At 36.3% G+C, this 24,555-nt stretch overlaps 1 protein-coding gene across 1 annotated transcript; it reads right to left on the minus strand.

Moving 5' to 3' along the window:
* Positions 1 to 21,250: 21,250 nt before the first annotated feature.
* Positions 21,251 to 24,124, minus strand: LOC148032618 (uncharacterized). The gene is made up of 2 exons (XM_087683238.1): positions 23,465 to 24,124; positions 21,251 to 21,723 (listed from the first exon to the last, which is right to left on the minus strand). The coding sequence occupies exons 1-2, from the start codon at positions 23,763 to 23,765 to the stop codon at positions 21,545 to 21,547; spliced, it is 480 nt and encodes a 159-aa protein (XP_087539364.1). The 5' UTR covers positions 23,766 to 24,124; the 3' UTR covers positions 21,251 to 21,544.
* Between the last annotated feature and the right edge of the window lie 431 nt (positions 24,125 to 24,555).

Consider the following 24,555-nt stretch of genomic DNA (forward strand, 5'->3'; position numbering starts at 1 on the left):
TTGCCAATAGGTCCTTGGAGTTTGACAAAAGTTAACATATTGACATTCATTAGATACTCTCTTGTTACCATATTGTAATAGGTCAAACAAGCTACATTATTCTTTAACTATATTTATTTTGTTAGCCCCTTTTGCTCTATGTGCTATTGCTTCTCTCCTCTGTGACCAAGTTGCATGACTTTTACTTTGGCCTAGCTTTCCACCCCATGGGTTTTGGATCAACCCCTTGCCCCTACTACTTGTTGCTTCCTCTCCCCTTGGTGCTATTCATGTGGCTCCACTTCCTCCATCATAGTAAATAGACCCACATGCACTATTGTAGACCGAAAATTTTCTTAGAATTAAGGAAGATGCTAGAGTTATCACCTTGTAGCTCATTAAGGGTGAAGTGTAACATAAGCATCCCAAGATTGTCTCATACAAAGAGATATTCTCCTCATATTTCTATAATACAACTTCCTTTTCTAGATCTATTTTTGGTATTAGCGTGTGTGTTTCTTTAATCTAACCAATAGTGATTTTCTCATACAAACAGATATTGTCCTTAAATCTATATAATAGAACTTTATTTTCTAGATCTATTGTTGGTATTACATGTGTGTTCCTTTAGTTCCTAACTAGTAGGGATTACTTAATGCTCACTTGTCATCTCATGTACTGGTGTGCTAGGTGCTCACCAGTTTCTCTTTGATATTTGTCACTACCTTTTACTCTCCACCCAATTGTTGCCTTTGATTTTATGTGATCACACTTTCTTCTCTAGTACTTTCTTCTCCTTAGATAGTTCCACCATGCTTTGGGGGAGAGAGATTCAATAGGACACATTACATGACTTCCAATGAAAGTTTTTAAAAACAATTCTTCATAAATTTTTAAAATATATGTATGAATTGGGGTAATTGTATGATTTTAAAAAGAAGCTACAAATTTTTGAAAATGTAAGGCATATTTTATCAATAAAATATTCATAGGGAAAATTTATAAATAGGCATTGAGCATGCATGATATATGGGGTTTATGCATTATGAAACCCTCAACTTAGATTAGCATACAATAATTAGGGAAACATGAAATTCCATAATTTGTATTGAAATTGAGCAATTATCTTTAGCATGAAAAACTCCCTTTGGTGATTCAAATTATGAAAATCACATGCTTCTTAATGATAATTATGGAGACAAAGATAGCATATCAATGACTATCTTAATAAATAGCCAAGGTACCAAACACTACATAAAAATGCTTAACTATAAGTATAGTATATTAAAGCACTAGCTTAAACCTCTCATTAGAAAGTGCCTCAATAAAAGAAAGAGACATAATATTAGAGAATGCCTTAGAACTCCATATTTGGGAATTTCCCATCAATATGGGAATTCCAAATCAAAATAGATTTCGTGAATTTTGGGAATTTTAGTAATTTGGAACTCAGTGCAACAGAACATAATATTGCTTATGGTTGTTTCCAAGAGATTGAAAAAAACTCAAAAAGGTGGTGTTAATGTTTACCTTGGTTTTAATATCTGTGAAAATCTTCAGTCAATGGATTCTTGTAGACTTTGTTTGGCCTTCAATACAACCTTTGGGGGAATTTTAAAAATTTTGGGAGATTTTGTACCTTTATTCATCCAAGAGAAGACAATGCTATCTATTGTTTCCCATCGTTTTAGGATCTTTTTTGTTGCACATCCAATATTTATCCCAACTAGACATCTGTATATGTAGCATTTTGATGACTACAAATTGGTGCCCAATATTTTATACGTATCGTATTCAAGTTTTCGAAATTTCTATTTGTATCTACCTCACTTTGTGCAACACCAAGCCATATTGGATATACTGGATTTGAAGGTCTAACAAGCACAAAGTCATCTTTCTTAACATCAAGCGTTGGTTCAAATGCATGGTTGGGTCATTTTCTAAGAGGATCACAATAATGATCATTCAACTCTTCCAATCCAATAAAGTCATCTGCATTATCTACATCTATATTGGTAACATCACTTTGTGTTCTTGGCCAAAAATCGATGAAAAATAAATCTTCTTGGATATTTGGAGTTTGAAGAGTGTAGATCATATGTTTCCAATAATCAACCACTGGTGTTATAAACTTTGTGAACTTTTCTTCAAGTCCTTGTACATTTGACCATCTTTCCCAATACTTCAAATAATCTTTAACTACACTTATACTTCTTGATGATCCTTAACGTACTCAAACATGGGCAACAACATTGGAAAACCCTATGGAAGAGTAGGCTTTCCTACAAAGTCTCTCTTCCATATATCAATGCCACCTTCTCTTGGTAACTAGAAGTCTGGGGACTTTGGTTGCATCTTATATTGCATGACAAGTGTATCTCCTTACATATAAAACCAAAATCGAAGAGGTTTTGAGTGACCAACAAGTGTATCTTTGGAATCACACAAGTATCCCTCAATGTATCTCTTAAAGTCAAGCACATGTGTGAAGAAAGGTGTCAGACTTGTCACCTTGCGTGATTGAAAATTTTGCATAAGATGAGGAAAAGTGAAGGTCATGCTTATCCTTAGCTTCTCTGAAATTTATTGAACATTGCATCAATGTCTTCATGTGTATGACCCACCATGAGAAACCCAAGCTAGATCATCTTGAATGTTCATGGTGCAACAAGCAATGATAGATATTCAAAGAGATAGCGATTTTTATTTTCTGATCCATAATTATCAAGTTGAAGTAGTAATTTCTCTGGCAATCATTTGAAATGATGATGGCCATCCTGTGGTGTATTATCTTCCATGCATGATTTATTTTGTGCAACACCTTGATAGTGGTCCAATGCTTTTTTTGAGTTGAGGGCATTTAGTAGCATAGAGGTTGGTATCAGCATTCCATCTACTTGTAGATCACCATTTGCATGCTTGTGTAGTCGCTCCAAGTTCCTAAAGCACAATGACAATAAGGCAATTGTGAAGTTAGGATTGTGAGGCCATAGATCAAGTGAGAAATGTCCATATCTGCCTTCTCCATGTCCATGTGTAATCATGCATGTTAAAGAAATTGGTAGTTGAGTAGAGCTTTCATCTCTTTTGATCAAAGCCTTAACCTAGGGATATTTCTCTTTTGTTCGTCCATTTTATCATGTATGATGCACAAGTTTTTCTTTGGATCTGATGCTAAGGCCAAACGCCAATTGTAGTATATGTTCCAACAACTTTGTTGTTGTAGCATGTGACATTGATGCTTTTTTAGAAGCACATTTCGCTCTTGAAGACACTTTGTTGGTGCAAGTTACTCTTTGATCTCTGAGAAAATACTACATTTGGAGAACTCACTTGTCTTTGCTAAGGTTACATGCTTGAACTCTGTGTTCCAAACACATTTGAAGGTGGACAATGACATTTTCTTACATCCAATACCATTCAATATTGTATTTACTTTTGCCCATAGATCTAGATGCTTGTAAATATCTGGGATGACCAATTTTTCCTCCCTTAATCCATCTTGCATTTTTCTACTCTTGTGAGGCATTTGCTCTACATTCTTCTTGACTAAGTCTTAAGGATGGCTCTTCCCATCTTTGTGTGATCCCAAGCTACTCTTATTACCCCCCATTTTCATGCATTTCCCTCCTCACGCCATGCTCAAATTGTGTTTTGTACCTGTAAAAAGATGTCTTTGGGATTCCATGAATCTCATACCATGCCCTTCCACATACCACTTGTTCATTGAAGATGAAGTTGTACTTCATTGTTCCTAAGTGATCAATCCTGCATGATGATTCAAACTTGTCATAAACATAGTTTGTGCGGTCTTCAAATTGCAATCCCCAAAAGTATTTACATAATTGTTGCATTGCTTCTCTATCAGCAAACTGACAACACTTTTCTTGGCAACAATCAATCATCGAAACCTGTGAAATGGAGTCCATAGAAGTCCTCAAGTTTGCACCTTTAGGAAAAATAATTCGAGACTTTCTATTGACCATACAATATGATCTCTTCTGAAAAAAAATTGATTTTTTTGCAAAAATAAAATTCTCATTGGTATCTTCCATATTTTTGGCACAAGCATTTGTAGAGATAAATTGCATGTATGATTGTTGTTGTAGCAGTGATGTTCCATCATCAAAGGTGACTTGTTTAACAAGCAATCTTTCCAAAGTGACATATTGGAAGTTGTTATCTATATATGCTCTTGTGGTTTGATCAAGGGCTTTATCTATCACCACACCAACATTCTCTTCTCTTAGCAATTCAAAGTTTTATCATATCATATGAAAAAACCAATAATATGACTCCTGTCCCAACACACATTGTGTTGCCTTCTCTCCATAACATCACTCTATGTTCTCTCCAACTTTCACAAATGCTAAGCACATCAATATCCTCGAAAGGTAGGACATTGTTTGATTTGTAATCATCTCCTTCATCATGAATTTTTATTGAGTTTGAAACAACCACCACATCTTTCTTTCCCCATTTTGCAAAACCATCTACAGCTTCATGAACCTTCATTGCGTCAATTATTGGAAATGACAAATATGCTGCTACATTTGGACACTTATCAATAGCCACTGAAATATATCCATATTCAAGTGTTTCTCTAAGCCATGTCTCATTTGGATGTATTGCATACACTCTCATAAGTGCAACAATCTCATGATCAACTAGCAAATTCACAGTTTCTCCAAAATAAAATTTGTTGTTCATGATACCTATACAAGTGACAAAATGGAGATTTTATAATTTGTATGTTGTCACCTCTATTAAAGAAGATCAAAATATTAATGAAATTGCTAAATACAATGAAGTATCAAATTTCATTGAAAAGAAAAAAGCACTAAAACATTAGATAGAATGAGTCCAACATCCATAATAGAAAGTGTTAATGGAAACATCTTACAGAAAGGGGATAGATTTGACCATATGGCCAAAAACAAACTTTCTTATGAACTATACCCTAAACTAAAGAAGAAAATTTTTATTCTATTATTTTTAGTTGCCCTTGATTTTACTTTATTTTATTAGCTACTCTTTGAGTAAGCAAAAACTTCCTTGTGTGTTCTCATTGGGAAAAGATATAACAGATGTTGAAAACTTGCACTATATCTATTCAACACGAGAACAAAGATTAAAATTATTTATAATATATATAGAAAAATATTTAGCTACCTACTCAAAAATCTATTTTATGTATTCCATACCATAGCAAATATAATAATTCTTTGTGATCCCCAGAGGAAAAAACACAGTTAAATGATTGAAACCTTTGTCGTATGTATTTCACATGACAAAAAGGATAAAATTTCATTGTGATGTCCATAGAAAAATATTTAGCCAGATGGTCAAAACCTCAAACAAAATACATACAACAAGGATAAAAGTTCATTGTGATCTTTATGGAAAAAGACTTAGCCAAATGGTCAAAACCTCTATTGCAAGTATTTTACACAAGACTTAGGATTAAAAATGTTTGTGATGTCCACAAGAAAAGATTTAGTCATATGGTCAAAACATGTATTGTATGTAACCTAGATGATAGCAAGGATAATAATTGTTTGTGATGTCCATAGAATAAGATTTAGCCAAATGGTCGAAGCCTTTATTGTATGTCAACAAGGATAAATAATCTTTGTGATCTCCATTAGAAAATATTTGATCAAATGATCAAAACCTTTATTTCATGTATTCCACATGACAACAAGGATAAATATATTTTATGAGAAACATAGAACTCTAAAGAATAGGAGATTTCATTCCCTATGACATGAAGCTATAAAGATTGAGGAAATTTCAACATCAATTAGAAGCTATTTGAGAAGAAAATATAATTTTTATCACGATTAAATATTTATAATATACTACCTAGTTCATAATAGTAAAATATATTAGGAGATCGGTCTTTACAACTAATCATGATGTTTTTCAAAATGAGTTTCTCTTTCCCTCCCTCTCTCTTCCATGCAACTCTCTGACCTGAGTATTTTCTCTGTTACATTTTTACAGTTGTAGGTTTTGCATTCCTAATCCTCTACAATTTTATCTTTGCTCATGTCGCCCCCTCTTACTGCAAGTTTTGCGGCCCTAATCTTTGGCGGTTCTATCCCCTTGCTCTTCTCTAACGGCTCTCCACTGTTTCATTTTCTCAACTGAAACAGATTGTGCAGTGCAAATTTTGGTTCGAATCAGGGTATTGTGACCAAAACTACTTGCGTCTTCAAATCAAGGCAGTGAATGATCACTACTCCACAATGTGTTTTCTCTACTTCACAAGTGATTTTTGTTATGTTGGCATAGATTGCTTACTTCTACTAACTACAACAAGTTTTCAACTCTTTCCTACTTTTTTCTGATTTTGAGTTAAATTACATTGAATTTGATCATCTCAATCCATACAATTACTACAAATCACACTACTACTCTTTCATATGATTAGTATAGAATAATATTAAGATCAAACACCACAAGCATTATCTAAATAAAAATCATGTATGAAAATTAAATGTAATTTTTTTTTTCTGTAGCAATGAGATTAGACACTCACTCTTGAAAATTCAATGTCTTCTCACTACAAGGGAATGGGGCAATAGCGACGCCGATTAGCGACGGCGGATATCGGCGTCGCTATAGGCGTCGCTATATGCGTCGCAATTAGCGTCACTATATAGCGACGCCGCAGGGAAAAAAAGCGCGGCCGAAACCAGAGCGCCGTTTTCATTTTGTTTTCTTCGCCTTTTGAGAGCGAGAGCGAGGGAGAGCATGCAAATAGCGACGCCGCAGGGAAAAAAAGCGCGGCCGAAACCAGAGCGCCGTTTTTATTTTGTTTTCTTCGCCTTTTGAGAGCGAGAGCGAGGGAGAGAGCGAGGGAGAGAGCCAAGGCTTTGTGGGAGAAGAGGAGGAAGAGACTTACCGCCGCCGCCGCCGCCACCGTCGTTGTTCGTGAAGGAGAGGAGGAGCCCTCGTTGCAAAGAGAAGCCGCCCACGCTCGCCATATCTCATTGGTGAGTCTCCCTCTCTCTTTCTTTTACTTGTTGAAGGTTTAAATCGTTCTCTTTTGTTTGTTTAGGAGAGGAAATGAAAGAGAAGGACAGGGAGAGGGAGAGAGAGTGAGAGAAAGAGAGGGAGAGGGAGAGAAAGAGAGGGAGAGTGCATTCTCTCTCTCTCCCTTTTGCTTGTTTAATGTTTAAATTACTTTCTTCTTTGCTTGTTTAGGAGAGGAAATGAGAGAGTAAGAGAGAGGGAGAGGGAGAGGGAAAGAAAGAGAAAGAGAAATAGAGGGAGAGGGAGAGGGAGGGGGAGGAAATAGGAGAGGGAGAGAAAGAGAAAGAGAGGGAGAAGGAGGGAGAATGCATTCTCTCTCTCCCTCCCTCTCCCTTTTGCTTGTTTAATGTTTGAATCACCTTATTTTTTACTTGTTTAGGAGAGGAAGTGAGAGAGAAAGAGAGTGAGAGGGAGAGGAAGGGAAAGGAAATGAGAGAGGGATAGAAAGAGAAAGAGAGGGAGAGTGCATTGTATCTCTCCCTCTCCCTTTTGCTTGGAGGATGTTTAAATCACTTTATTTTTTGCTTGTTTAGGAAATGAGAGAGAAAGAGAGATAGAGAGGGAGAGGGAAAAAAAGAGAAAGAGAGGGAGAGGGAGAGGAAGAGGGAGAGGGAGGGGGAGGGGAAGGAAATGAGGGAGAGAGAGGGAGAGGGAGAGGGAGAGGGAGAGGGAGAAAGAGGGAGGGAGAGGGAGAGAGAGGGGGAGGGAGGAAATGAGAGAGGGAGAGAAAGAGAACGAGAGGGAGAGGGTGAGGGTGAGGGTGAGAGAAAGAGAGGAAGAGAGGGAGAGGGAGAGAAAGAGAATATTTTTTGCTTGTTTAGGAAATGAGAGAGAAAGAGAGATAGAGAGGGAGAGGGAAAAAAAGAGAAAGAGAGGGAGAGGGAGAGGGAGAGGAAGAGGGAGAGGGAGGGGGAGGGGAAGGAAATGAGGGAGAGAGAGGGAGAGGGAGAAAGAGGGAGGGAGAGGGAGAGGGAGGGGGAGGGAGGAAATGAGAGAGGGAGAGAAAGAGAACAAGAGGGAGAGGGAGAGGGTGAGGGTGAGAGAAAGAGAGGAAGAGAGAAAGAGAGGGAGAGGGAAATGAGAGAGGGAGAGGGAGAGGGAGAGGAAGAGCGGGTGAGAGAAAGAGAGGGAGAGGGAAATGAGAGAGAGAGAGGGAGAGGGAGAGAAAGAGAGGGAGAGGGAAGGGAAGAAAATTTAAGATAATATACGTATTGATAATGGTATGCAATGTGCTTTGCATACGGCCACGTACTTCATCAAAATGAACCCAAAATTATTGTTATAGAAAAAGAAACCCTTAAATTGAGTATAGGATAATTTCTCTCAGGTCTTATGACTATGAGTAGAATTGATTGAAATAAATTTTATTACTATAGTTATAAAATTTCATAGATGGCGTGCATTAATTTTAAAATGGATTACTTATACTCAAAGCCGAGATATAACAAAAAATTATCTACCGGGACAAACAAATCGTTGAGCATGATACAAGGCCGAGATATAACATCGGATAATCTCTCGACTACTATATACAATGCAAGGTTTATGGTTAACTTGCAACTTGACGTACATCTCCATAAAGCTATCCATTTAAGCCTTGTTTGCTGTAATGTAGATAAGATGGCAAACGAAGAAGGTCCTATTGTTCAAGACCGCGAGTCATATCTTAATCAGCGTGTCCCATGTCCTTGCTCTCAATCCAAGTTGGCAATTAGACGAAAACGCCGATTGTCTATAGAACACGTACGACGATTTGGTGAGTTTCAATCTGAGATCATTGATCAGGCGATTGCAGACTTTCAGCAAACGGTACGGTAATTTGAAGTTAGCATTTTTCATGCATTGTACTCTCAAGCTAATTGAAAACCATACACAATAAGATTGGGTCTTGTTGGTAAATTTTGTATCCAGGGGGGTGATGTCTCGACCCAAGGGGGAGTGCACCCTTTGCGGCCAATTAGAAGAGTTCGTGGACGTGCGATGGATGGATTGCAGGAGCCAATCGACCACTCACAAGGCCCATCTATACCGTCAATGCCAGAGGAGACAGACAACCTTCCCGACTTGCCTACAATCTTGGAGCCTGAGATGGAGGCAATGATCGATGCATTGATTCCCATGGATGTTGAGACATCTGACCCGCTCAGAGAGGAAGCATCCATACCATTATATGATGGGTGCCGAGTATCTCGGTTGAAGACATTGCTTGCACTCTTAAGTGTGCAAGCAAAATACGGTTGGAGCGATACGAGTGTGACTGAGTTATTCAGGTACCTTGCACACAAACTTCATTGTTTTTTTTTAAAAACAGTATTATTGCAAACATGGATAGATTTTTCAAGGTGTTTTATGATTTTTTCAGGTTATTGAAATATCATATATTGCCACCTGCAAACACCATGCCTGAGTCTCGTGATGATGCGCGACATGTTTTACGGAAGCTTGGCATGGACTACAATAACATCCATGCATGTATCAACGACTGCATATTGTTTCGAGATGAATACGAGAGTATGGAGACATGCCCAAAGTGTGGTGCTCACAGGTATCAACAGGACTTGCAAGGGCAAACCATCCCTCAAAAAGTCCTCAGACACTTTCCGCTCATCCCCCGCATAAACCACATGTTTCGCACATCTGCCATGGCAAGCTTGACAACGTGGCATGTGCAGAATAGGTCCACGGATGGAGTTCAACGAATATCAGCAGATTCGCGCGCATGGAGCCACATTGACTCTACCTTCCCAGGCTTTACGCGAGAGCCAAGGAATCTTCGGCTCGGTCTCGCCATGGATGGTGTGAACCCATTCGGTCTGCGCTCGACTTCTTACAGTGTGTGGCCTATAGTGCTTGTCAACTACAACATTCCTCCATGGCTTTCTACGAAGAAAGGACATCTCATCCTTAGCTTGCTCGTCCTGGGCCGCTACAAAGTAAAAAATATGGGCGTGTATCTTCGTCCATTAGTCGATGAGCTTAAGATTTTGTGGGAGGAGGGGGTCACGGTGCAAGATATGAGCAGGCGCGATGGTCGGCGGTCAGCCAACATTCGAGCCATTCTCATGTGGACGATGCATGACTTTCCGGGATTGGGAGAGTGCTCAGGTGAGCAGACCTTTGTTCTCGCCGGTAATATCTATATTTTATTTCATTCAATCAAGTATTCACTAGGTCGTGGATCGCCTTGCAGGTCTCGTTACCTCAAGTTATCATGCATGTCCATTGTGTGGATCACTGTTAGACTCCCGAAGGTCACGAACCATGAAGAAGATGGTATACCAAGGACACGCCGCTTTCTTGCCGGAGGATCATGAACTCAGGGAAGGTTTTCTTAGACGACCTCCAGCACGTATGAACGCTGCAAGCTGGTACGAGCTGAAAATGGTAAACCCGAATTCACATCCAAATGGAATGCGGCGGTTCTCAGTTTTCTACGAGTTGCCATATTGGACCCACTTACAGGTCAACCACTTGTTGGATCCCATGCATATTTTCAAAAATGTGGGCAGCTTGCTATGGGACCACATCACAGGAAAGAGAGACACTATAGGGGCACGAATGGATTTAAAGGAGGTAGGTAAGATGGAGGCGCTTTGGCCGCAGTCGAGTGCTGAAGGGGGAGTGCAGCTTCCTCGCGCTCCCTGGGTTTTGTCTACCAAAGAAGAGCGCATTGTGAAGCAAGTAATCAAGTCTATCCGCACTCCGACGGGTATGATGCGTTCTCTCAGGTCCGCATTTTCTAAAGATGACCAGATTTCTGGGCTAAAATCCCATGATTGGCATAAGATATGTCAGGTTTGTGAACAGAATGGATTTTAATTAGCGTGGACATTTTGAAATTTGAAAAGTGACCATTATTCTTAATGCTTTCTCATTTTTGGCAGTTTGTCCTACCGATCGCGATCGCGGGATACCTAACTCCAGAAATTCGCGGGGCCATTTACAAGCTGTCGACTTTGGTGCAATGGATCTCACAGAAAGAGATTAAGACGTCCTCTATTGAATCCGCAAGGCGGGGAGCAGTTGAGACGGTCTGTCTCTTTGAGAAATACCTGTCCACTAGCATGCTCACGATACAAGTTCACCTTCTTGTGCATCTTGTGGATGAAGTGGAGATTGCTGGACCTGTCCATACGCGATGGATGTTCTTCCTGGAGCGCTTCATGAAAACCCTGAAAGGCCTTGTGCGACAACGAGCTCGTCCGGAAGGTAGCATGGCGGAAGGTTGGTTGGTGTCAGAGGCGTTAGTGCATATCTCACAATGGCTACCAACGGTGGAACCAAACAATGAAATGCTATGGACGCTGAAGGACGATGACAGGCTGACTGGAGATGTGGTGGTTGGAAATGGGGTAGAAAAAAGAATGGATGCCTCAATGGAAGAGAAGGTGAATCGCTTTTGTATGTTGCACCATGCCTCCATGGAGATATTTGAATGCATTATTGTATGGTGGATTGATATGTTGTTTCTTTTTCTGCAGAATCCGTTTGATGCTCCTTTGCGGCGGGACGAGCTTTCGGGGGACGAGGATTTGTAGCTCGCCCTTGGATCCTTAGAGCTCACATACCTTTAGTTTTTAGTCGCCCGATCTATGTAGACATTTTCTATGTATTAGTGATATTGTTTTATGATTGTATCAATCGCATTTTATGCGATATCATGTATTTATTTCATCCATCAGTTTTATGATTTCAGTATACATTCTTTTTGTTTGCAAACGCTTTGTATGAAGCAGTGCAGAAACTATTTTGTATGGCTCTCATACAGCACACAGTGCTATATGTGGCAGGGCAGCTTGCTGCCCTGCCACAAAATTTTTTTTTTCTCTGTTACCGTCGCAAAATCACTGCACACGTCGCTATTGCCGTCGCTATCAACGTCGCAAATTCTCTGTAACCGTCGCTATATGCGACGCATATAGCGACGGTTCTATGGCGTCGTCAATAACGACGCTTTTTGCGACGACGGGGGCAAATTTTGTTGTTTGTATTTTCGTCGCTTTAAACGTCGCTATAAGGTCTATATCTTGTAGTGTCTTATTCTTCTTGATTGCTTGATTGATCTGTTGGAGTGCTTGTCTTTTTTGCTGCCTACTACCGTGCAAATGATAGCTTCTTTGCTGTGAATATGAAAAACATGATTTCTTGCACTATTGAAAATACTCTCTTCACTGTGAATATAAAATATATTATTTGTATAATGTTAAAAAAACTCTCTTGGATGTGAATATGGAATAAATGGTTTGTGCAATGCTTTTATCAATGAGTGCTTTCAAAATACTAACCTTTCTTTCTATTGTGTAATGCTATATACTTTAAGGTTTCGCCTCAAGGCTAAATCTAGCCTTATATTTATTGTATCCTTTAGTAATATTAGAGCATTTTATCAAATTCTTATACATTGTATTATACTTTACTATATAGAACTTTCTATTATACTGTATTTTCATAGTAAAAGAATTTTTGTAAGGTTTTATGGTTACATTCTTTATGATTTTGCAATAAGAATATAGCAATACAATACTTATGAGTACTCAATATGATTTTGCCATAGGATGTAATTTGATCTTCTAACAACACATATCATGATATTTCATCAATCTATAGATTAGACCATATGGTCAAAAATTTTCTTACAATATAAGAAGTACTTTTTGTTATTTTATTCAATACAATCTAAGATTTGGCCATGAGATCAAATCTTTTCTTATAATATAAGATGTAATTTATGTTATTTTTTCCAATATACTATGAGATTTGGCCATGCGACCAAATCTTCTCCTTAACCTATCTCTTGGCCAAAATAAGGACTCTTGTAGTATCCCAATATCTTGCAACAAATCAACCACTTTGTTTATTTTACTACAAGAATGACATTTTTCCATTTGGTCAAGTGATTTCTTATATTATCAACCCTTACTTACTTCCAAAAGGAAAGACTAGTTTCTACTTAGAATTCCTTACTTTCTATAATTTGGCCATGTGGTCAAATCTTGCCTTACAAAAAACAAACCACTTTTTTAGGAATTAATCCTGAAAAATTAAAACTAAATCTATGGTGGGTTCGATCACACAAATTTTGGGTATGCTAGATTTGGTTGTATGGCAACATCTTCTAAGACAAACATCTTCTATATTATCTCCAAAAAGGAAAACCGTGTTCTACTTGAAACTCCTTAATTACCTACTATATTTATAGGAAGTTTTTCCATGTGGTCAAAACTTGTCATGCAACAAACGAATCACTTTGTTTCCATTAACCATTTCTTTCATTTCAATTTTTCATAACTTCATATCTATATGTTCATATATAAATATCATATCATTTTACCAAAAATTAGCCACTTTGTCCATTTCACTACAAAATAAAAAATTGGCCATATGGTCAAATATTTCATTTTATTATCAATGCTAGTATCCAAGAATCCCCCATTCTTGTTTCATTTGGCCATATGATTAAATCTTATCTCATACATCTTACGAACCATGAGACCATTTTTTTCATTTCACTATAAAACAATATTTGGCTATATGGTCAAATCCGATTTCACAACATGTTGTAACAAATGAACCACTTTCTTCATATGATTATGAAACTAGATTTAGTGATATGGTTAAAACTAGTTTATAAAAATATAGATATCTTGTAGGCTTCACCATGAGGTCAAATCTCCACCTTTCAAGTGTTTTTCACATTACCTTATATCGATATCTTTGGGATTTGCTACATATCCATAATTGTTTATATGTGAATCTCACATAATAATAAACCGCATTCTCTGTTTAACTAGCCTTTAAAAACCATATGATAAAAAACCATGGAAAAGTTTCTAATATTATAGATAAGTCTTATGACTAAATAGGATTTGACCACATGGCCAAAATCAATGACAATGTTTCTACAATATGACTCCTTTGAAGGGAAACTTACGTGTGCACTAATTAAAATGTTAACTTTGGGCCAAATGCAGTCGTGAGATTGCTACATAACCAAAATGATATATGGGTGGATCTCATATTGGACTAAATCTCATTCTTTGATTAAATAGGATTTGACCACATAGCCAAAAATCCTAGCAAAGTTTCTAGAGTATGGCTCTTGCATAGGAAACTTACATGGAGAAGAAATCCAATGTTAACTTAGGGAGAAAATCATCCATGACATTTTCTACATAACCACAATGATTTTTCACTATATCTCATACCACACTAATAGTTAACATTTCATTATTGCTTGACCATTTAGTTAAGCCCATGGCTAAGTCTCACTATTAATAGAATTTGATCTTCTCACCAAAGTCCATGGCAAAGTTTTTATTATATGATTCTTGCAAGAGAAACATAATTAATGCTAACTTGGGCCCAAAATAATCCATGATATTTGATACATAAGCACATCTATTTATGGTTAGATCTCATACCACACTTAATCTAAAATTTCAATATTTCATTTTATGGAAAAGTCCATTTGGAGTACATTTGTCTTGTATTTTGTAAAATATTGTGGTGTTGTATTTTCAATTTTCAACCTTGAAATCTTATACATTTATTTGGATTTTGTGAATTTTGAATATTTGTAAATTCACTTTTTTTTAAAAACTCTTTCTCTTTGTAGAACTATTCAATGGCAAAGAAAGATAGCATATCCAAAAAGGAGACCCAAACCATTGACGGAGTTAGTGGTGATTGTGTATCCATGGTATGTGGATGTTTATGATAGTTAAGGAAAAAGGGCTGACATTGTTCTCTTATTTACTTTAAAGAGTGATATTGCATGTTTTCAACAAGCTTGTGTCATAGAGAAGATAACAGATGGATGTGCTGGGAAAGAGGGAAATACCATGTAATCTTGTTAAGATCAAGGGGAAAAATGTAGTATACGAACTTAAACCTTTGTCATTTCACTTTACACATATTAAAGAGGACGAAGAATACTCTTTGAAAACTATGGGATGGACCTTATTTGAGGAGGTAAAGGGCATAGAAAACATTATATCAACATTCCAAGCTGTCCAAAATAGTGAGCTACTTTCCTTATCAAGAAAAGGTGATCGCCGCAACAAAAGAATGAAGCTCCAAGATAAACAAATAGACTTGAGATCTTCACCTACTCCTCAAGAAGAAAATAATTCACTGAATCTCGGAAGATCAAAGTCAAAATCACCTCAACAAAGTTCCTTGTCACAAGCTCTTGTTGCTAGTATGGCTACTAACACTACTAAGAATAATGCCACTTTACCTTCCATGCTAGAAGTTACACCTACAAAGCCAATAATTTCCCTTGAGATCAAGGGAGTAGAAAGAACATTCGATTTTCCTAAGATAGTTAAGAAGAAGGGAAAGAAGGAAGAATCAAGATTTCACATGTTTGAAAAATTATTTGCATTCAGTCCAACAACACAATTTCCTATTCTCATTGATAGATACTATGAGGCACCTCCTTTGTATGCTTATAGGAGACTATGTTGGGATTATGTAGAGAAGCTAACCACGTATTTCATAAAGAATCCTATGAATCTAGCAATAGCAGCATATCTTATGCCTTTTGTACAACACAACAATAAGAAGAGATCCATGTATCGTGATGAGGTGGATGCTAATAAGTCGAACACTTATAGTTATTGGATTATATTAGGGTTTCACTCAATTCATGAAGCAAATATATATATTTAGAGTGATAGTACACATTGTCTAGCAACCAAGCATTTATACACCACGAGAAATGCTAGAATATTAGTTGATTATCGTGCAGAAATGTGCATTGAGCTTTCACAAATGACAAATATGAAATCACATAATGTTATGAAGAATGCCCCTTATGTTGAGCAGCTTCAACAATTAAGAGATAAGTGGGGCTAGCATTTGGTTCTCTACCAAAACCCCGACAAGGGCTTTCTAAGACAAGCTCTCAAAGAGTAGCATGGTAGGTAATCACATATAAGCTTACCTTCTCTTTTTGTGAAGATTAGTGTGATGCTCTTTCTTTTGTTCTATGTCCACTATTTTGATCTTTTTTTTTTGCAGAGATTTGTGGCATACATTGGAGAAAATTGTGCATCTAGAGATTTCCAGATGATTGTTAGCTCCCAATAAATATTTGAAAGTTGGATCAAAATCATGAAGAGATACTCTAGAGGTGAGCTTATATTCCAGGAGGAGAGTTCGAGAAAGAAGGGAAGGCAACCTTATCCTACTACATTTGATTGCCTTATGGGTCTAAAGGATAGAGACATCCTTACACTACAAGACGAGATCAGTGAAGGTCATATCCTTTTATTGTTGACCTCCTACCTATGGATAGAACCTTTGCTTCTGGATCTATAGATTCTTTTGTGGTTTTGACATTAGTGACCATGGAGAAAAGCTTCATCAATTTTGAGCAATATATAAACAATGTCAACAAGCCTTCCATTTTGGACTTTGAAGGCTTGGACAAGGAGTGCAATGATGAAGATCTTGAAAAAGACCAAAGGATTGCAAAGGCCATTTTGAGAAAGAAAATGAAAGTTATGGGAACTATAATCAAAGCATTCAATGATGCTCATGAGGTTGTATTTGATGTGTATGCAAGTGGACTTGCATCTAAGGTGGCATTGGTAAATCACATGAAGACTATTCTAGTGGTTTGCAACACTCAAGAGCAAAGAGAGGTTGAAGCACAATTCTGGAGGGTCCATGATAGTACCAAACAAAATTCAAACTCCCAAGAGGTTCCTCCTACTAAAGCTCAAGTTCTTGAAGTACCACCCAAGGGCATAGAAGAATCAAGCCAAGATATAGCAACTCTAATTATGAAAAAGAAATTAAAGGCTACTTCAGGTGTTTAAACTCTGTTCCTTCTCCTTTCATCAAGGAAGACACATTGATGTAATTTTGATTTTTTTCTTGAGAAGTTACTTCCATTAGCATTTGCGCTATTTTCTTTCTTTGGTGATATTACTTAAAGAAACAATGTCTTTAGTTTTTTAATTTTTGACAAAAGATACCAAGCATGTTTGGTTTAAAAAATCTATTTAAGTAAATCTTTTACTAAAACAGTATTAAAGAGCTCATTAAAATTTATCATCCTTTGTAAAGATAACTATTTAAAGGAGATATTGTACTCTAATGTGTAAGAATACTTGTCATAATGAAAAGTTTGAGCTAGCTATGCAAAATTTACTTAAGTATATTTTAAATCTTATTTCAATTAAACTCTTATATGTGTTGTGTAATGATCTTGTCGTGTTAGTTTTGGTTAGATTTGTCCACATGGTTAAATCTCTTATCTCGTATAACCTTTTTTGCTACATCACTAGTGTATGCCTATGCATTTACCTTAGGATAAGAGAGTCAACAATATATTGCACACCCCAAAAAAGATTCATTGCACCTCCCAAAGGAGTTTTGCCTAAGTAGCAAATATTGCAACAAAGATTTCACCTCCAATGTATATTTTGGAATGTGTATATGGAATATTAAGGTAAAATCCTTGTTACAATTCATAAGTTTAAATATCTATGGGATATAACTAGTTCAATAATAGAATGGTTAGTTCTTAAGAAATTATGAAAACTTATCCAAATAGAGTATAACTTATCTCGATTAAATCGTTATGTGTCACTTATATATGATAAGTTTTGGTCACATGGTCAAAAGTATCATGTTTAAATTTTCTTTTGATAATTAGGACTAATAAGCACCTTCTTTATACATGCCATTTTGAATGCCTTTTTAGAAACTATGTTTAATATCATAATGATAATATAATTTTTATAACTAATTACAAGAATCTATTGTTGGTATCCCAAGTATACTTATAATTAGCATAAAAAGTAGGTAAGAAAAAATGACTTTATTAGAATAGATTTTACCTCAAAGAAATCATCATAAACATTTTTTTCACCTCATGATATTACTCTTGGTTAGATTTTTCCACATGATCACATGTCTCTTTTCTTAAGACATCATTTATTAAGTAGTACCTATGCATGTATTTGTCAATGTGAAGTTAAATTGCTTTAGTGTTCTATGCCAGTTTATAGCTCAAACATTAAGTAGAATGATGAGAAAGTAAATGAATCTAATGTGCTTCTTTTTCTTCTTCGTAACTTCAACTAAGACGTCTATGGTTGGATATCTAACAAATTCAATAATAGTATAGCACGATGATGTGATTGATGTGTCCTTGATAAGAAAACAATTATGTGTAATACTTGATCTCAATGGTCTTCTTTTACAAGGGTTTTATGCTAAGTCTAAAAAGTTTTAAAGCTTTCAAATGGGAAAGCAATGGCTTGTTCTTCGACTAGGATGTATAGAGTTTCTTGAAGCCTTATTTGTAAGATTCCAAGTTGGAGTTTGGTCAACAGCTTTACATAAGAATGTCATGGCAGTTATTAAGTACTTGGAGATCCATGCAAAAAGGAAGTATCATTTCTTCATGATTTGGGGCCAAGAACAATGCCATAGACATTGACAACTCAAAATCATATATAGGCCAGATAAGATGGGAGTAGAAGCAATGTTCAAGCCTCTAAAGTATGTCTGGGATCAATATGGAGATGTTTGTCAGCATACCAAGACTATTCTCATAGATGACAGTCCTTACAAAGGATGTCCAAAATCCTGTTGAGAATTACATTTATCCAAAAACATTTGATATTGATCGTGGAGACTCTATCTTGATCAAAGAACTTCTACCATACTTGACTCGCTTAAGCAAATACCATGATGCATGTGAAGTCATCAAGTTTGATTGATATGGATAGGAGCCATTTCAATATGGACATGAATTGTATGCACGATTCAAGGTTGTCATTGATGAGTGGACTAGAGAAGATAATGATGGTATTTCATCTTCATCATCAGCACCGCACAAGACCATGATTGATAAAGATAGTATATATGTTCAATCTTCAATTACTTCTTGCTTCAAGAGACCATCTATCATACAAACATCCTCAACAAATACCTCACTTCACCCGTCTCTTACATTAAACAACTTACAATTATCCATGTTGAAGTAAACTCCTTTAGTCTTTACTTTGAAAGATATGAAAGCAATACAACTTGCTCATGAATTAGGACATCACAAACATTTCATAAATGGTAGTGTAGCTAAACGTTTTATACAAAATCTACAAAAGTTGTATTTTTCCAATATACATGATGTAACAAGACATTGACTCTATATGGACTAATTTCGACTTTCATAATAAATATATCTCTTACATTAAGGGCTTTTGCATGGCTATGAAATATATGCTTGTTAGAAATTTAAAGTGTTTTATGTAGTTACCTTGGTGTTTCTAACACCACCAATATCAATGAGAGAATCTACTTAAAGTTATTTATTCTTTCAATAGCATTAGTTAATTGTGTTGAAATTTCTTATAAAGTGATTTAAGTCCTATTTTGTATTTTATGACCGTCTATTATACAAACATCCTCAACACATGCCTCACATCATCAATCTCTTACATTAAACAACTCACAATTATCCAAGTTGAAGCAGACTCCTTTAGTCTCTACTTTGAAAGATATGGAAGCAATGCAACTTGCTCATGAGTTAGGATATCACAAACATTTCATAAATGGTAGTGTAGCAAAATGTTTTATACAAAATCTACAAAAGTTATAATTTTTCAATATACATGATGCAACAAGGCAGTGACTCTATGTGGACTAATTTTGACTTTCATAATAAATATATCCCTTATATTAAGGGCTTTTGCATGGCTATGAAATATATGCTTGTTAGAAATTTAAAGTGTTTTATGTAGTTACCTTGGTGTTTTTAAATACCACCAATATCAATGAGAAAATCTACTTAATGTGTTTTATTCTTTCAATAACATTAGTTAATTGTGTTGAATTTTCTTATAAAGTGGTTTAAATCCAATTTTGTACTTTATGTCTTAGCTAACAAATAAGTCTTGATGAATAATAAAATTTATGTATATTTCTTTGGAAACACAAACCATTGGTCAAAGGTTAAATCTTTAGTCTTAGAAAAATCATAAACTTCTAGCTTGGTATATAAATCTTCATTTTATGATATGAAAGTTCATTTAGCTAGTTAAAGTGTTAAGCTAGTTGATTATCTTGTCTATATATTATCAAGATAGATAGAACTTTTGAACAAAAGACATTTATATATCATGCATATACATTAAAAAAATGAAAATGGGTTGTGTCTATTGGTTTACACAAAAAAAAAAACAATCACATCATAGTTATTAAGCTACACCTAGTTAGTGGTGACTCTTTTAAGGTCCTAGTTCATGAAACTTATATATGTCACTTTAAATGATTCTATATATAAAAGAAAAACTCATATTATAATATCTTCAAATCCATAACATTATAAAATTTGGCCATGATAACATATCTTCATATAATGTTTAAGGCTCTTGTATTCTAAATTCTCTCTGCACTCCTTCAAACCTTTGTATTCTTACATTAAACTTGGAAATTTCCTAGGTATATCCTAGCTAAGCCTCCTTGATGTTTCCACCACCATACAACATCACATTTTGTTAGTATGCTAGAAAAGACAGAGGTGAAATCTAAATCTCCTAATAGCCACATAGCTTACACTTCATCACTTAAGCTCTCAAGATGTGTGATCTCATATTTGTAACATATGAAGTGCCCTTTAAAGACAAACATAAACATAGTGTTCTCTTTCATTCACAAAAGTAAGACATTCATTGAAAGTGGGACTTGAAAATTTCCCAAAATCTCTAATATGGTGTTTTAGAACAAAAAATCATTGCGGGGATCTATAAGTAGAATTTCAATAGAAGAGTTTTTTAAAAACAATAAAGCCCTTACAATTAAAATGCTATGCAAAAGTGGTATTTTGAGGCTATTGGAAAGAATGTCACAGGGAAAATAGAAGCCAAAACATAAGAAATTTCTTCAAAACAAAAATGGATCCTAATATGAGGATTCATTTATAACATATTTCTAAAAAATTCATTTGATTGTCACACACATGTGGATCTTAATATAATTATTTTTTGGAATATTTGGAGAAAGTTCATTTGGTTTCATGGCCCTTTGGATCTTAACCTGATCATGTTCAAAAAGTACTAAATGATCAAACTCGTGCAAATTATATGCATCTTGAACTTGCTTTTTTTAGAAGCATTAGAAAATCACAAGGTATCATAATAATCTAGTGTGGATTCAATACTTGCTTATTAAAGCATACTTAAGGACATGTTTGAATGGTTTTCAAAGCTCTCCTTTCAAATATATGATGTCTGAATTATAAGATTGAACACCATGTCCTCAATTGTGACATAATAATATTACAATGGCTAAAGCCTTCAATTAAAATGCCATGTGTAGTTGTAACATACACTAAGTAGAAGTCTCCAAGCATATTACAATGATTTTGGAGCCATATTTGATAATGGGAGCATTATTACTTTATAAAAACACTCATGCCACCATAATTTTTAAAATATAGCATCATGGTCCAAATTCATAGAATTATGAGCTTGTGTACAATACTTAAGCATGTTAAGTCACTTCATAGGTATAGGATTTTGTGACTTTCGCTCCTCCTTCTAGCAAAACAATGAAACCTAACGGCACTCTTAGATTGATTTGATCTTTGTGGTAGCCTCTTTTGCATCTGCTTTGATGGCCTTAATGTAGGGGCAAATAATGAACTCATCTTGTTGGCTTGAGAAAATTGAATGAAGATATCTATGATTAGCAACTAAGAGTTAGGAATAGCTTTAAAAAATTGGCATATGGAAACTCCATAAAAGCCATTAAACTTTATGCATATACAACACAAGGGAAAATGAGCTAATATATCAATGCTTTGATTCCAAATACTTATAAAAACCAATTTAGTCTAATACAAAATGACACATTCTTTCCAAATTCTTTGTTGATATTTAAACTAAACCCCATAGTAGGCCAACTTCTAATGGTGTAACTATGTGTCCTAATATACATTGTTAGAGGTTTAATGAATGACGTGTACGAGAATACATACTTGTTCCCTCTTTATTGGGTATTAGCATTGCAAAGTATTTATAGTTGTGGTAACTATGATTTACTAATTTAGCAAAATGAGATATGAAAGAGTTTACTACTAAGGGCCATGCATGATAAGAGAATTATCTAAACAACACCAAAGTCATGAGTCTATCTTTAAGTCTAGACTCTCGTCTTAATACTAGAAAACATCTCAATTGATTATTATATTGCAAGTTGGTTTAGAAATCCTCTTACTTTGTGGTTTGATAAATTCACAATCCAAATGCAAGTAAGAGCCCCAAAGGCTTAGGTAATGTAAAAGCTCGCAGCATGCCTAACACATGCAAGTCAAACGGGGAGCATCCTCAAACATAAATAATAATCTCCCATACGTACTATCAATCAGGTCTCAAATGGACACCTACATTTCATTAATAAATATTTGGAGACTTGAATGAGAATACCCTCAATTATCTTAGTGATGTTTGTGTATTTGTGACTTGATTTTTTCAACTCACATAGTGATGTGGTGGGTGCTACAACTTGTGGTTGATTAAGGTTGGTTACACACCAAATGAGGAAGCCCAACCTTGCCCAAAGTGTGGGCATGTTATTTTTAAAACTGGGCATAAAGTCCTTAAATATCAAAAGGACACATTTTGTAAAAATGTAAAAAATAATATATTTATAATTTATTAATTGGTTGCCAATGGAAAAATTGCATAATTGTTTGTCACTTTACAAATTGGGTGGGGGAGACTCCTTGTACAAAAGTGGGCAAGGAGATCATATATTCAGCAGGTGTATAAATAAGTCATGTCCTCTCCAGTGTGTAAAGAACTATAGATGCGCAACCCCTAAAGAAGTACTTTTATTGGTTAACATTTGCAAAGTGGACGCATGTCATTTGGTGTGTAACCAGCCTAATAAGGCCTCCTAGTAGAGAAAAATGAAAAGTAAAAAAACTAGATGGCTAAAGTTAGGGGTGATGGTTGGATTAGTGATTGCTAAAATATCTAACCATGAAAATGTTACAAAGGGCACATTTATGCACAATCTAAGATCTAACATAAGCGTTTGAGTTTTTTCAAACGAAGAGGGATAATTCGATAGATTCTTACATAAGAAGATTTAGATAAACTCCCAGAATTATTCCCCGGTTGTGAATTATGACAACATTATGAGCTTTTATGAGACAATGATTGCATACCTAAGGGCTAGCAACCCCTTGTCCCCAATTGCACCTAGCTACATATGTGATCCCTACCTTATAGAGACTTATGCGGTTGAGAGCTATAATGAAAAACAAGGGAAAAGAGCCCCTTTTTCTATATGGGAAAATGCCAAAAACTTGCTTATTGTGAATTAAGAAGGGATAAACTCTTAAAAAGGAAATGCTTATTAAGCGGATAAAGAGAGAAAAATAATTTAACTATGGACGGTGATGAATGATACTCACCTTCAAAGCTGAGCAGGCGGTAGCGATGGCCGAGAGAGAGAGGGGCGTCCACGGGAAGGAGGGTGGGGGTGGCGTGAGGTGCGAAGGTGGTAGTTGATTCAGCCCCAGGAGCAGCAGCTATGGCAGCTACGAAGAATCCCGGGTTGTTCTTCATCAGCTCATGGGCAGTGACTCTCCCCATCACATGCTCATGGCGCCCGCTCGGGTACTCCACCACAGCAGCTTGCGACGAAGAAGAAGAAGACGACGAAGAAGAAGTACAAGGAGAAGACGCAAACTGAATAAGGATACAATTCCCCATTAAAAAATGCCCGGCCAGTTCTCACAGTAATATTACTCCCGCTAGCTCTTACTTATCACAGTTAGATCAAGCCAGCTCTCTCAGTATACCCCCGCTAGCTCCTATCGCAATTAGGTCAAGCCAGCTCTCTCAATTGCGAGCAAAAATGAAGAAAAAGAATAATGAGAAGAAGAAGAATACGAAGATGAAGAAGATGCGGTTCGCATACGAATGCAATTCTCCATCGACCCAGCTCGCAAAAAGCAAAGTCGCCAGAGCGCCCATGTCAGAATCCTGTCAATTGTCTGTCAGTCTCATCTTTTGTGCTCCAGCTTGGGGGACAACTATTTACACACACTCGGTCTCTCCCCCTATCTCTCCTTCCCTCATCATTACACAGACAATCATGTTTTGGATCACGCACACACTCTCTCTCTTTTAATCATTACACGCACAGTCTTCGGGCGTGCTTTCGCCTTGTTGCAATTCAATCAAACCAATCAATCTCTGTGGGGCCTTCTTTCATAATGAATGGTGGGCCAATTGATCTCTTTTGCTCTGTAACGCCTCATCATCCCCACCACCAATACCTACGTAGGCTCTGCACATACGTGATGGTCTAAGGTAGGCCCCTGGGGCCTGCAGTCAATGTAGTCTTCGAAAGGCACGCTGCATACGGATGGAAGGTGGATGCTAACTTTGAGACCCATTCCTTTCCGTTAGGTTTGTTGTTGCTTTCGGGCTTTTATGATGAGATTTTAACCAATGTTATTTTATACAAAAGCTTTAAGTGGTGTTCCCACAAACCCAC

The sequence above is a fragment of the Lygodium microphyllum genome, chromosome 8 (assembly GCF_053477565.2).
Source record: "Lygodium microphyllum isolate KBCC chromosome 8, Lygodium_microphyllum_v1.1.10, whole genome shotgun sequence".
In the NCBI taxonomy this organism is placed as follows: Eukaryota; Viridiplantae; Streptophyta; class Polypodiopsida; order Schizaeales; family Lygodiaceae; genus Lygodium; species Lygodium microphyllum.

Bases quoted from the DNA above. Each gene is read 5' to 3' on its own strand.
- LOC148032618 (XM_087683238.1), bottom strand. From the start codon at position 23,765: ATGGGGAATTGTATCCTTATTCAGTTTGCGTCTTCTCCTTGTACTTCT. The intron at 21,724-23,464 runs GTGAGTATCATT...TGCTAATCATAG, and splicing joins CCGCCTGCTCAGCTTTGAAG to ATATCTTCATTCAATTTTCT.